This window comes from Rhinolophus sinicus, linkage group LG15 (assembly GCF_036562045.2).
Source record: "Rhinolophus sinicus isolate RSC01 linkage group LG15, ASM3656204v1, whole genome shotgun sequence".
NCBI lineage: Eukaryota > Metazoa > Chordata > Mammalia > Chiroptera > Rhinolophidae > Rhinolophus > Rhinolophus sinicus.
This window is the reverse complement of record NC_133764.1, coordinates 7,354,425-7,369,459: the sequence shown is the minus strand read 5'-3', so window position 1 is coordinate 7,369,459 and position 15,035 is coordinate 7,354,425. Positions and strand designations below refer to the sequence as shown.

At 42.5% G+C, this 15,035-nt stretch overlaps 1 protein-coding gene across 1 annotated transcript in view; it reads left to right on the top strand.

Annotated features, from left to right (window-relative positions):
• Nucleotides 1–15,035, top strand: part of DNAH9 (dynein axonemal heavy chain 9) — a 241,202-nt gene that overhangs the window by 891 nt on the left and 225,276 nt on the right. Inside the window, exons 2-3 of the mRNA XM_074319350.1 lie at nucleotides 19–185; nucleotides 8,295–9,165. Of these exons, the coding sequence (XP_074175451.1) occupies nucleotides 19–185; nucleotides 8,295–9,165 (1,038 nt within the window). The remainder of the gene's footprint in view (nucleotides 1–18; nucleotides 186–8,294; nucleotides 9,166–15,035) is intronic.

Below are 15,035 nucleotides of genomic sequence, written 5' to 3'. Positions count from 1 at the left end.
CCGAGGTCTCCTTTGCAGGAGCTGCCTGAGAAATGGAGCAACATAAAGAAGTTGGCCATCACTGTGAGGCAGCGTGTGGCCCCCCTGCAGGCAAATGAAGTGGCTCTTCTCCGCCAGAGGTGTGCGGCCTTTGAGCTTGAACAGCGGCAGTTCTGGGAGAGATTCCACAGAGAAGCTCCCTTCAGGTATGGGCCCAAGTTGTCACTGCTGCCTCCTTTCCTTTAAACATGGCCGTCTTTGAGTCACTGATGATCTTTGCATTGAATTTGTGTATTCTTTTAGCAGATGGTGGCTAGCTAACAGTCTTCTCCCCCATTTAGGTCCATTGGTAAGAACACAGTGCTGATGTGGACAGAGTCCTACCATGGTCCATGTGAGGTGACCAAAGGTTGTACAAATACTTTGCCTTAAAAAAAAAGGGCTAGAACCTTCTGTGTCTCCAGGCCTATGAAGGGATTTAATATGATAAAATTACTAGAGGGTTTTAAAAAAATAAATTTGACATGTAACATTGGGTAAGTTTAAGGTGTACAGTGTGTTACTTTAATACATTTATATGTTACAATATGATTACCGATGTAGTGATATTTATCACATTACATAATTACAATATATTATTGTCTATAGTCCTTATACTGTGCATTAGTCTCTATGGCTTATTTAGTACTCGTTATAAGTCTGCACCCTTAAATACCATCACTCCTATTCCCACCCCCTGGTAACCCACCGTTTTATTCTTTGCTTTTTATACGTTTAACTTTTTAAAATTCCACATATAAGTGATATCACACACTGCTTGTATTTCTCTGACTTATCTCACTTAGTTTAATATGCTAAAGGTCTATGCATGTTGTTGCAAATGGAAGGATATCCCCCTTTCTCATGGCTGAATAATATTCTACTGTATATATGTACCACATCTTTTTATCCATTCATCCGTTGATGGGCATTTGGGTTGTTTCCACATCTTGACTGAGTATTGTGAATAATGCTGTGATAAACATGGGAGCACATATATCTCATTGAAATCCTGCTTTCATTCCCAAAAAGTGGAATTGCTGGGTTGTATGGTAGATCTATTTTTAACTTTTTTGAAGAAACTCCGTATTGTTTTCCATAGTGGTTGGACCTAATATTACTAGGTGTTTACTAAACTGTTAGTATTCTAAGTTCTCACGGACTCCTTTCGGTTTCAAAAAAAAAAAGCTGATAGGATTTAAAATAATGTTGGAAGTCATTTTGGTGGCCTAAAGGAAGGATTGAGGTGAAGGGTTTACTTCAGGGTGTGCTTTCTCTACTTTGTATTGCTCGTACACCTCCCTACTTGTGATTAAGGGTCTTTGCGTAAACAAAACAGGTACAGGGTAGGCAACCCCATTCACATGTGCCCACATGCACACACATGTGTTCCTTTCTCAGGGGCTTCCTCCCTTGGTGGAGACGCCTGCCTGGGGTCTGCTCCTCGTCCACTGCCTAGCACCAGGGTCTCCAACCAGGAGAACACGCTGGTTCTGAATTGTCCTGTGGCTGCTGAAATGCTGGGTGAAATGGTTACTCTCCTCTCACTCCAGTTCCAGGATTTGCTCTCAGTTTCCCTAGCTCAGCTTCTTGCTGGCTCTCCTCTGTAGTTTTATATACGTAGACAAGCTTGGAAGTCTTTAAACTTGAACATGCCCTATGTAAAGAGGGAAGAACTTTTTCATTTTCAAGGGTTACTTACTCACAGAAATATAATATTGAGAGATACAGGTTAACCCAACAAACAAATCCAAAAAAGTAAAAACAAAACCCTACAGCTCTATTAGAAGGAAATACAGCATAATGATTAAGTACGTGGATGCTGGATTCCAGCTGCTTAGTATCTAGTCTCAGCCTACAACTTACTGTGTATGTCAGGGAAGCTACTCAGTATCTCTGTGCTTCAGTTTCCTCATCTGTTAAATGGGGTTAATAATAATATTCACCTCATTAGGTTGCTGATAGGATGAAAGAAATACTCTTTGCAAGTGTTTAGCATAGAGTCACCAACCATCTTGGTTTTCCTGGGACTCATGGTTTCAGCACTGAAAGTCACACATCCGGGGAAGCCTCTCTGTTTCAGGCAAACTGGGACTGTTGGTCACTCAGCATGGCACACAGTAAGGGCCTATCTACTCTTATCATTCATGTATTATACAAACATTTATTAAGCAGCTGCTATCTCCCAAACATTATACTTGGGGCTACAGAGAACAGGATGAGTATATTTAGAGTCGGAAGGATAGCTGTGTAAACCATGCTTAAGATATATGCACAACATAGGACTCTAAAGCAGTGTGCGGCCATGTTGGCTGAAAATTTGAATCACCTGGGGGAGCACTTAAAGCTTCCAATGTGCAATCTGTCCTAAGGACCAACTAAATTAAACTCTCTGGGGGTGACTCCTGAGCATCAGTAGTTTGTAACCCTAAGCTCCTCAAGTGGTTCCACTGTGCAGCCAACTTGGAGACTGCTGCTCTAGGTGATGTAACTGGTTTCTTTTTAAGCAGTCATGCCAGGGCGTATGACTCCATATGAGTCTGTATCCCTTTAGAATAATTGCCTTCAGAGCTATGCCCTTGTTCCAAAGAAACATTTAGTGCTCAGAACATTTGTGGAGCACCTTTTGGGACTTTCCTTTTAGAGTCTGAGGCCCATTCTTTTGACTTCTCCTTTGGCATGCAGTTGACGTTCTGAAATTCAGCACAGATCATGCAGAGCCAAAGCTGGTGAGGGAGGTGGGTTACCAAGCGGGGTGGTACTGCTTTGTGTTAACAATTATCACACTGACTGCAGCAGCCATACAAACAATGACACTAATGTTAGGTTGGTGCAAAAGTAACTGCAGTTTTTGCAGTTGTTGTTAACCTTTTAAACTGCAATTACTTTTGCACCAGCCTAATAATATCTTTGCAGCAACTGTCTCTTCAGAAAATTTCAAAAGAGGAATTCCAAAGATGTTTGGTGCAATATCTTCCCAAACAGACTTCTGAGACTGCTTGAAAGGAAACAACACTTATTTGCTGGTGTGTTTTTATGTATCTGTTGGAAATCTGGTGTCCCTCCCTCTTTCGTAGTTACATCGTGTGAGTGTGTGTGTGTGTGTGTGTGTGTGTGTGTGTGTATCAATCAGCTGGCGATGTTTTTTCCATTTGATAGCTGCATTGTTTTTTTCTTTCTTCACACTTGGATCTGCTGGCTATGAGGATATTGCTACTCTTTGCTGGGTTTCCAAATTCACATCTGTTAATTTGACATGCAGATGAATCTTTGCAAAAGAATGCTTTGAAAAGAACTGCACACAGTGTGGAAAACCAAACGTTACTGCAATTTTGATGTATTCCTCTTCTTGTCAAGAAAACCGTCAGGACTAGAGCAGCATTGTAGATTTATTGCTAAAGGGAATCTTAGAGGGTATCAGCTTATGTTTTATTTTGTTTCTTAGCTGGGTGTGTGTGAATGTGTGTTTAAAATTTTTAGGTACTGTGTGTGTTTAATGAGTTTAATTCTGGTTCTTTCACTTTGAGATCATTTACGAATTTTAAAGTGCAGACCCTGGTACATTTCTCCGTGAATGCAAGTTTCTGCTCTTGATTAGATTACAGGTTAAGCTCACATTGATTTTGTCTCTGAGGAGGAAAAAGAAAGTGAGTGTCTCATTAGGCCCTTGTAGTCTGACAGGTGCTGGGTGAAGTCAGGTTGCTTGGGTTGAGGTTCTTTCTTCACGTCCAAGGCAAGTTTTACTTTCTCCTTTATTTCTTAACTTTAAACTGTATCAGCATATTCTTAGCTGAGCTCTCTCACTTCACAGTAATTGACTAAATCATCATGCTGAGATTCAAGGACTTTGCACAACTTTTAAAATTGGAGACAAACTCTCTCTCCCCTTTGAGTGAAAGGAATGTTCCATACTTCTAGCTGCATTCTCTTCTTTAGTCTTCCTGGCCTTGAACAAGGTCTTCCTGACCTTAAGGACCGATGCCATGACATGCAGTCTTCTTACCCACATCAAAACCAGGGTGATCCAGGGGTTTCTTAGCTAAAGTTTTTGATTCCTCTGAGCTCCAGCTCAATGGAGAGCTAGTGTTTTCAGCTGACTGGCAACTAGGTTCTCTGAACAGTTGGAAGAGCTGTGTTGGAGACACCCTCTCATTGGGTGCTTTCCTGCATGACAGCTAAAAAAAGCAAGGCTTTCCAAATAGCTCGATGCTACAGACATGAGGAAAGAAGGGCTCTGTCTTGCTTGCACAGTGTCTGTTGTCTATAGCTGGAGAAAAGAGCTGGCTATATTATCATTAACTCTCCCAGGACCATATCAGTATCCTAAGACTTATTAGTTCCGCTTGACCCTGTTCTTCCAGTTAATCTGACTCATTCACTGATTCAAGACTTTTCATAGGTTCTGGTCCCAACAGTGGAGTTTGCAAAAAATGATATAAGTGCTAGAATTTTAAGATGATACACATTCCCTGACCTTGAGGACTCACAGCCTCAAGGACAACTTCAAAAATCAGTAATTAGACATGTTCATTGAGTGCCAACTCTAACTCCCACTGAGGAGAACAAAAGTCCCCCATGAAGATGGTGCTTGAGCCAATAGGTAAATGAGAATTAACCACTTGCAGAAAAGAGGCGTGGGAAGTGAGGATCTTCTGGGCCAAGGAAGCAGAACATACAGTGGCACAGAGGATGAAAATGTAAGAAGTAGCTGGGGAACCGCATGTGTGTATGGCTGGAATGCAGGAAGTGGGAGATGAGAATGGAGAGGTCCACGTGCCCAGGTTTGGACTGTGACCACCCACTGAGGAGCCTAAGCTGAGAAGGACGTAATGTAAATACCACACTCTCATGCCTGTGAGGAGCAGGACAGGGTGAAACAGACTCAAGGCCGGGGGCTCCATGGGACAGTGATTGCAACTACCCAGGTGCGAAGCCATAGTCCTGAATTGAAGCAGTGGCGGTGAGAATGGAGACAGGAGAATGGATTCGGGAGGGAGAATCAGCAGGATTGATTAAGTATGGGAGGTGAGCAGGGAGGAGATTCTAGCATAATTTTCTACGTTCCATTTCAGACAGCTCAGTGGAAGGTATTGTTTTCACTGCTCACTGACATGGGGGCCACAGAATGAGAAGAACTGAAAGATCACAAATTCAGATCAGACATGTTGTGTTTTATGATACCTGTGGGGTATCAAGCAGAGGTGGGCCATCGTTCATTGTATATATAGGTGTGGTACTGAGGTTAATACTTACCAACTGCCAGCGTCCTGAGAATTAATTTAAGTCACTTTTCCATTCTCTCTCTCTCTCTGCTCATGTCTAGGTCAGGTTGGAATCAATCACTTTTCTAAGATCACACACATGAGCACCGTATTTCCATTTCTCTTCATTCTAGTTTTATTCATCTGACTTTCCAGACATTTCTCTTTTAGATTAAAATACTTATGCATTATTATTTCCATTTCAAAGACTTACTACACCCTTTTCTCTCCTATTACTTTCCTGTTCTTATGCTGTATTGCTCCCTCAGGGTTTGGAGAACGGTTTCAAGTTTATTAGGCACATTAATCAGGTCTATGAATATCGTGACAATTTGCACTAGAGTTTTAAAATGGGAAGAAGGTTACCTGCCCTCGTGTCCAGAGGTTCCTTTCACTACTTAGGCCAAATTAACTTTTATGTGTGCTCAGCTACAGGAAATGACTGTCCACAAATTTAAACGATAAATAAAAATTATGCTTCAGGGTAGATGAAGTTTGGAATATATTTGACAAATGGTCACCTCTTACAAATATTTGAGGAACTGATATTGATTTAAGGATGTTCATATGTGCTGAGGAAATGGTTAGAAAGATCATTTGTTTTCTGTGTACACCCCCAAACACTCTAATAGCTCATATCTTACCTAATAAGTTATTCCTCAATTATACTCCATTAATAAATACAATGTGGGATTTTAGAATTTGTCTGATAGAGCTTGCATTGGAGAGATACAAGCTGGAAAAGAGGCTAAGTTCACTTTTCAAGTTCAGTCTAGTCAAGATAAAAGATAGAATCTACATACACCAACAATTAGTCTTTGGAAATGAAGAACAAGCAGAAGGACCACTCGAGTGGCAATCTTTTCTGCTGGACCACTTGCCATGAGGACATTCCCTTTCTTTCCTTCCACGTTTTTTTTCTACTGCTCTTATGGGGAGAAAGCTCCTGGCCTATATAAATAGAGGGCCCTCTTCAGCTCTGAGAAGGCCAACCTTGTGTTTTGTTCTGCAACACTTGGGAGCTGGAGAACGGTGCGGGGCAATGATGTTCAGTCTCCCTCTCATAAGATGTAAATCCACAATCATAGCACATGGGCCAAAAACTATTTAGATTGAACAAGCAGGAATCAAACATAGCAAGCATCAAAGTTAATCTGACACTAATTTAATGGTATGCATGACCGTTATTGTGTTGCATGGTAATTAGGCTTAAGTAGTGAGCAGTTCAGGTAAATGGCTTTAATTAGGATTACTTGCCATCCGTCAACTCAAATATTTCCAAAGACAACCAAGAGAAGAGGCAGTTCAAGAAAAAGAGTTTGTATGTCATTCTCTACCTTTTTCCCTTCCCCTCCACACCCCACCAGGCAACATGTGCAGACACACACACACACACACACACACACACACACACACACACACACATGACTGGAGGAAATGGCCAATTGTCACTCATTTCTTCTCAACTTTCCCCTTGATGATACACCCTGTGATGCTCTGATCTGATTTTAGAGGACCATAGTATTCACCCTTAAGTCAGGGTATCCCCAATATCTAGCCCTCTAAGCTCACAGAAACGAGAAAACCTGAGATTGGAGATGGGGAGAAATGGTAAAGGGAGGTTAGGGGAGGAAAATGAGGCTGCTTGAACACATGGGTTCTGGGTGCTCCTGACCAAAGAGATGTTATCTGCCCATGTGGGTTCCTTTGCAGGTAGAGTTCTTAAGTTGGAGGAGACGCTATACCAGGAATGCAATTCTGGAGGGATAAAGTAGTGAAGATCAGGAACAGTGGGAGTGTGCCATCAGCATCAGAGACGTGATGACGATGAGGAAACGTGAACTAAACTTGTAAAGCTGGCTATAGTGCTTACAGAAGTCCAAGTACAGAACCAGAGGCTACCCCTGGATGAGGGAGGGAGCAGGCCAAAGGGGGGAAGGAACAGATCAAGAACAGCCTGGCAGAGGGACTTAAGAGCCTGCCTTGAGGCACATAGTGAAGCAAAGCAGCAGTTACTATATAGCGCTTTGGTGGGGGCTTTGTGCTCAGTCTTCAAGTGGTTCTTGAACTTGGAGACACTGTTGCCTGAAAGTGGTGCTGGCCATCAGGGTGAGCTTCACCACAAGGAACACCAACCTGGCCCATTGCAACCCCCCAAGGAGTTTGAAAAATGCCCTCACCTGGGTCCCACCCCCAAATATTCTGATTTACTTGGACTGGGGAGCAGCCTGAGCAGGGAGATTATTTAAAGGTTCCAGGAGATTCTAGTACACAGCCACACTGAGAGCCACTGCCCTGGAGGGAGCAATGTCAGACTGGGACTTGTAAGTGCCAGCTCTCTCACTTAAAGTTTACCTACCTACCACTAGTAGCTGTTGTGAGTATGTCTCTGGGCAGGAATTGGGCCAGGGCACTTCTGTGGCTATGGCCACCTGGAGATGGGTCGATGATGTCACAGTTGTATCATTGTGACACACGCGGCTCCTGAGATGGGATTGGCCAGGAGGGCTCTGGATAAAAGCTGCAATGCCAGATTGGGACTTGTAAGTGCCAGCTCTGTCACTTAAAGTTTACCTACCTACCACTAGCAGCTCCTGGCAGAAGCTTTGACTTTACAGCCTCTATAGGTAACAAGACAATGCTCTTTGGTGTCGAGTTGTGTGGGAGCCGATAAGTGGAAAGAGTATAAAGGGAGCTTGAACAAATGGGCTTTCTCCTCTACACCTGGATGGGGGAGCTGGGGAAGTGGAGGATGAGAGTATTTTTAACTCCTGGGATGTGAAGAAAGGATCCAAGCTGGATGTTCCTCTTCAGTTGCCTTTCCTCCGACTGGTTATGCTCATCGTATTCCAATCTACCCTGAATGTCTTTTCTCCCCAGGCTTTGTTGAAAATCACTGCTGTCTGCTAAAATACTCAGCATCTAAAGGACTGAGCTGGTGTTCCTTTGGTGATTTTAGGAAATGGGTACTTACTTGTGTGCTGTACTTACAGAGGGACACCTTGTGTTTTGTAGGTTTGATAGCACTGACCCTCATCAATTACTGGATGCTAGGCACATTGAGATCAAGCAGATGGAATCCACTATGGCCTCCATTTCTGATTCTGCCAGCTTGTTTGAGGTCAACATTCCTGACTACAAGCAGCTGAAGCAGTGCAGGAAGGAGGTCTGCCAGCTGAAGGAGCTCTGGGACACAATTGGCATGGTGACCTCCACTATCCATGCCTGGGAGACCACTGCGTGGAGGAATATTAACGTGGAGGCCATGGAATTGGAGTGCAAACAGTTTACTAGGCACATACGGAACCTTGACAAGGAGGTCAGGGCCTGGGATGCATTCACAGGCCTGGAAAGCACCGTGCTGAACACCCTGACCTCCCTGAGGGCAGTGGCTGAGCTGCAGAATCCGGCCATCCGGGACCGGCACTGGAGGCAGCTGATGCAGGCCACGGGCGTGAGCTTCACCATGGGCGAGGACACCACCCTGGCACACCTCCTGCAGCTCCAGCTGCACCACTTTGAGGACGAGGTCAGGGGCATTGTGGACAAAGCTGTGAAAGAGATGGGCATGGAGAAGATCTTAAAGGAGCTGCAGACCACCTGGGCTGGCATGGAATTCCAGTACGAGCCCCACCCGCGGACCAACATCCCCCTGCTGCGTTCGGATGAGGACCTCATTGAGGTTCTGGAGGATAACCAAGTTCAGCTTCAGAACCTGATGGTGTCCAAGTACATCGCTTTCTTCCTGGAGGAAGTGTCAGGCTGGCAGAAGAAGCTGTCCACAGCTGATGCTGTCATCTCTATCTGGTTCGATATGCAGCGGACATGGTCTCATCTGGAAAGTATATTCATTGGATCTGAAGATATCCGGGCTCAGTTGCCACAGGTACGTGCTAAGGAAACCCTGCTCTCTCTGTTCCCTTACCTGAGTCAAGGGAAGAGCACCCTGTTCCTGCATCCTCTAGCCCTTTCCTCTTCTGCCCGCCTGCCCTGGCTTCACTCAAACGCACCTCCACCAACCACGATCTTACAAGCCACCAAAAGTCAGGCAGAGGAAAAGCAAGAAGGTGAAACGCACACCAGTCAGTCTGTTTGTGGACAGGTGGGAAAAGAAAGAACTTATTTTTCTTTTTTAATGTGTATACAAGAAAGGAGATCAAAACTATTACTACTGCAATTTGGGATGAGCTACACGTGGGTTTCTCTGCAGATAATTACAGTGCAGGTGGAGACTAGAAGGGAGCATTCTTTCCAGGCAAATTCAGGTTCCTTCTCAGCAGTGAGCCATTCTGTAAACCTCTGGCCTGTGCCAGATTTTAAATACCAGTCTTCAGCTAAATAGTGAACAATGAATTTCTCTAAAATATGTGTTCTCATTATTACCTTCCCTGTGGTTGATTGCCTCTTGTCCTAATTAATGTGCCACTAACTTACCCCCTCAGTGGACTCTAATTCATTAAAATTTTTTTTTTTTTTACAGACTTTATCTCTTTAGCATAGCAAATTCTTTGCTTACAAATCAGTTTGCCTCCAAAATGTCACATGTTGTCCAGGCCTTGCTTAAAAGTTAAAGCACATTCCATTAAAACATTAATTGTCCCAGTTCATTCCACAAAATCATATAAAGGTTGTACATTTGGAATGAAAAATAACAGAAAACAATTCTGTTATGGCTGTTATAATTAAGCCAATTTAACAAGCCAGGTTTTATTTATCTCCAGTGCTAGTAACTGGAGCAGGTTTACTTAGAAGGAGATGAGGACACAGGTGGAGAGTTTTGTAGAGACTTTAATTAAACATAATAAAGAATTAGTACCATCAACTTCTCAAACATAGGTTTGTGTTAAAATGTGTAAATATACGTTTATCTTCTTTGTATTAGCGATACAATAATAGAGATAATTTCAAAATATGACAAAATTAGTCATACTCGTATACTCTGACTCATAACTGTTTTCATTCATTATGAATATTTCCCAACTTTTATTGACATGTATACATATTTTAACATAACTCTTCATGGTGTAATTATAATTTTCTATTCAGCTCCTTTTATTCAAACATTTATACTAGATATTTCGGATGCTTCCATAACATTGATAATTTTTCATCTTTATTTGGAGCAAAATCTCTCATTGAGAAATTGTAATTTGCTTTACCCTACCTTCTTGTTTTTAAATCTTCTTAGGAGAGAGGTATGGGTTACAGAGGTCTGGAGCAGACTGGGGCTGTTGGGGCTGTTGCTCCTAACTCTCCCACTTGCAGCTGTGGGAACTTGGGCAAGTTACTTAATCTCTCTTGGCTTGGTTTCCTCATGAAAATTGGGATAATAAAATAGTGCACATAGCACAGACCATTATGGTTGTTGTTATGTAATAATAATACCACAGCTCTTAGCAAGTGACAGGTAAGGGACTAAGGTGCTTTGCATATATTATTGTCTCAGTCATTTCAACAACACTGTGAGGGTGTGTGTGTTTTGGCAGAAATGATGATATCTAATCAACTTTGAAATCATTTGCTCAGGAAAAACTCACTTTGATTATAGTAAAAACTTATATATGGACCTAGAAAGAGCATTGAATCCACTATCTACATGATTTGGTATTATGTTTTATGTCAACAGCTCTCAAAGTGTGGTCCAGTGACCCCTGAAGGGTCCCTGAGACCTTCTCAGGGGATTTTCAAGATGAAACCTAGCTTAATAAAAATGCTAAAATGTCAGCTTGTAATCTTTGATGGCAGCGTAGATAAACACTGTGGTAGCCTCCTCCTGTGACCACATTAAAATTACAACTAAATTATAGAGCCATTAACCTGGAGAACCATCTGAAGTATAGCTGAACAGAAGGTTTGTAACTAAAAATATAAAGAAGCCACGTCAAGACTGGTCAGAGTGATGGAGACATGGAATGGCTGGCCCCACACCTGTGTGTAGCAGTTGAGAATCAGAAGGGATATCCTGCAGAGTTCCCCCCTGCAGGAATGAGGGACCCCAGCCCCACACCCAGCTCCTCAGCCTGGAGTACTGCTGCAGAGAAGAGAATCCCCCACAACATCTGGCTGTGAAAAACAGTGGGGATTCTGACCTTCAGGATGGGACAGAAGGATTCAGGAAATCCTGACGTCCTCTAAAAGGGCCCATGCACAGATTCACTTGCTCGCAGGCACTCACCCTGGGCTCCAGTGGAGGGACAGTGACTCAAGAGGCATCAGAGATATACAGGGAGAGACAGAGTTGAGTGGCTTCAGAGAGAGGACTAGAGGACAGTCGCTGTTTTCCCTGTGTAGAATCCTTCTCCTGGACAGCAAGCAGGTAGGTGCCATCTTTTTCTGTGTTGAGCTGTCCTCCACATGGCCAAATCTGAATCTTCACTGGTCTGGTGAACTCCGCTTGATCCACCCTGGTGACTCCCCGGGACCTGCCCCACCCAACTTGCCCAAGACAGGAGACCCTTTCTCAATGAGCAGCCAATTATGCATTGCACTCTTTCATGGACTACTCCCAGGGGTCCTCAGGCCCCAGGTGGGTGGCCTGAGGTGTACTCTTGAGACTTTTTGCTGAGTAGCTCGACTCACACCTAGCACCAAACCAGAATCTACATTAACCTAGTGAACACCACTCATCACACCCTGGTGACTACCTAAGACCTCGCCTCACCCAACTCATATACTGCACGAGGATCTATCAGTGGCTAAGTCTTAAGGGAGCTGTCGGTTGGCAGCAGGCCTTGGGGTATCCTGGCTTTTTGAGGCGCTACCCCAGGCCTAGTACTGGTGGCAGCCAACCTCGGTTCTCAGTGTGGCATCTCCCATGGCCTCCAGGTTTAGCACAGGCAGTGACCAACAGCAGGTTGCTTTGTAATACCTACCAGGCATTCCCTGGCCAGTCACAGGCAGTGGCTGAATGGGCCTGAAATGGAGACTCTCACGAGAAGCCCCACAACCAATATACCTGGAGGTTGGCTTGAGAGCACAGCAGAGCACTGCCAAATTAGCCCCACAAGCAGCAGACCCAAAGGTGACCTCAACAGGCAACAGAGGCTGCTGGGCCAAATCCCGCCTGTGGTATAGGCCTTCCTCACAGCAGCCCGTAAACTGTGGATGTGGTCAAACCCCATAGCCAGTCAGCCTGAGGGTCAGTCCCTCCCAGTGATCTGCCAGTAGCAATCAAGGCTGACCTATGACAGGAGGGCACACAAAACCCACAAAAGGGACATTCTTGAAGGACCAGGCACAGGTGAACAAAGAAACTGTACTACTACGTCTTACAAGGAACTTACTACATCAGGCTACCCAGCCAAGACTGGAAGACATAGCAGATTTATCTAATACATAGAAACAGACACAGAGAGGCAGCCAAAATGGGGAGACAAAAAAATATGTCCCAAATGAAAGAACAAAAGAAAACTCCAGAAAAAAAGAATTAAATGAAATGGAGACAAAGAACGTACCAGATACAAAGTTCAAAACAATGGTTGTAAGGATGCTCAAGGAACTTAGAACTTCAACAAAGAGATGGTAAGCATAAAAAAGGACACTGAAATTGTAAAATAGAACCAGTCAGAAATTAAGAATACAATGACTGACGTGAAGTATGCACTAGAAGGAATCACAAGCAGACTAGATGAAACAGAGCATTGAATTAGTGATTTGGAAGACAAGGTAGCATGAAACACCCCATCAGAATAGCAACAAGAAAGAAAAATAATTAAAAAATGAGGATGGTTTAAGAGACCTCTGGAATAACATCAAGCTTAACAACATTCGTATAATAGGGGTACTGGAGGGAGAAGAAAGCAAGGGATTGAGAACCTATTTGATGAAATAATGACTGAAAACTTTCCTAACCTGGCAAAGGAAATAGATATACAAGCCCAGAAATCACAGAGTCCCAAACAGGATGAACCCAAATGGGCCCACACCAAGACACATTATAATTAGAGTGGCAAAGGTTAAGGACAAACATACAATCCTAAAAGCAGCAAGAGAAAGGCAAATAGTTACTTACAAGGGAGCTCCCATAGATTGTCAGCTGATTACTCAACAGAAACTTTGCAAGCCAGAAGGGATTGGCACGAAATATGCAAAGTGATGAAAAGCAAGGACCTATAAGCAAGACTATTCAACTCAGCAATGCTACCATTTAAAATTGAAGGAGACATAAAGACTTTCACAGAGAAGAAAATGTTAAAGGCGTTCATCACCACCTGACCAGTATTACAAGAAATGTTAAAAAGAGTTCTTTAAGAAGAAGGGAGGGAAAGAACATAAATATGAATAATAAAATAGCAATAATTATGCATTTATCAGTAATCACTTCCAATGTAATTGGATTACATGTTTCCATCAAAAGACATAGGGTAGCTGAATGGATAAGAAAACAAGACCCATACATATGCTGTCTATAAGAGACCAACTTCAGGTCAAAAAACACACACAGACTGAAAATAAGGGAATGGATAAAGGTATTTCATGTGAAAGGGATCAAAATAAATCTGGGACAGCAATACTTATATCAGACAAAATAGACTTTAAAACAAAGACTACAATAAGAGACAAAGGGGGCATTACATAATAAAGGGATCAATCTAACAAGACAGTATAACCTTTGTAAATATTTATGCACACAACATAAGAGCACCTAAGTATATAAAGCATATAGTGACCAACATAAAGGGGCAAATCAGCAGTAATATAATCATAGAAGGGGACTTTAATACCCCATTGACACCAATGGACCGATCTACCAGACAGAAAATCAACAAGGAAGCCGGCCTTAAATGACACACTAGACCAGAGGGATTTAATTGATATTTTTAGAGCATTTCACCCCAAAGCAGCAGAATATATTCTTTTCAAGTGCACATGGAACTTTTTCCAAGCTAGGCTACATGTTAGACCACAAAACAAGTCTCAATAAATTAAAGAAGATTCAAATCATATCAAGCATCTTCTCTGAAACTAGAAATCAATTACAAGAAAAAAAAAGAAAAGCACACGAACACATGGAGGCTAAATAATATGCTACTAACAACAAGATCCAGGAATAAATCAAAAGATACCTTGAGACAAAAATGAAAACACAATGACTCCAAAATCTATGGGACACAACGAAAGCATTCCTAAGAGGGAAATTCATCACAATAAGGCTTACCTCAAGAATCAAGAAAATTTCAAACGATCTAAACTTACACTTGAAGGAACTAGAAAAAGAACAGAAAACAAAGCCCAAAGTGAGTAGAAGGAAGGAAATAATAATGATCAGAGCAGAAATAAACAAATTAGAGTCTAAAAAAAAATAACACAAAATCTGCTTCTTTGTAGGGATAAACAAAATTGATAAACCTTTAACCAGACTCATCAAGAGAAAAAGAGAGAAGACCCCAGAAAATTAAATCAGAAATGAAATAGGAGAAGTGGCAACTGACACCACAAAAATACAAAGGATTATGGGACACTGTTATGAATGATTGTATGCCAACAAATTGGACAATCTTGAAGAAATGGATAAATTCCTAGAAACAACAATCTTCCAAGACTGAATCAAGATGAAAGAGAAAATCTGAACTGATTATTACTAACAAATTCAAACCAGTAATCAAAACACTCCCAACCAACAAAAGTCCTGGATCGGATGGCTTCGCAGGTGAAGTTTACCAAACAATCAAAGAAGAAATAACACCTATCCTTCTCAAACTAGTTGAAAAAATTCAAGAGAAGGAAAAGCTCCCAAGTTTATTTTTGGAGGCCACC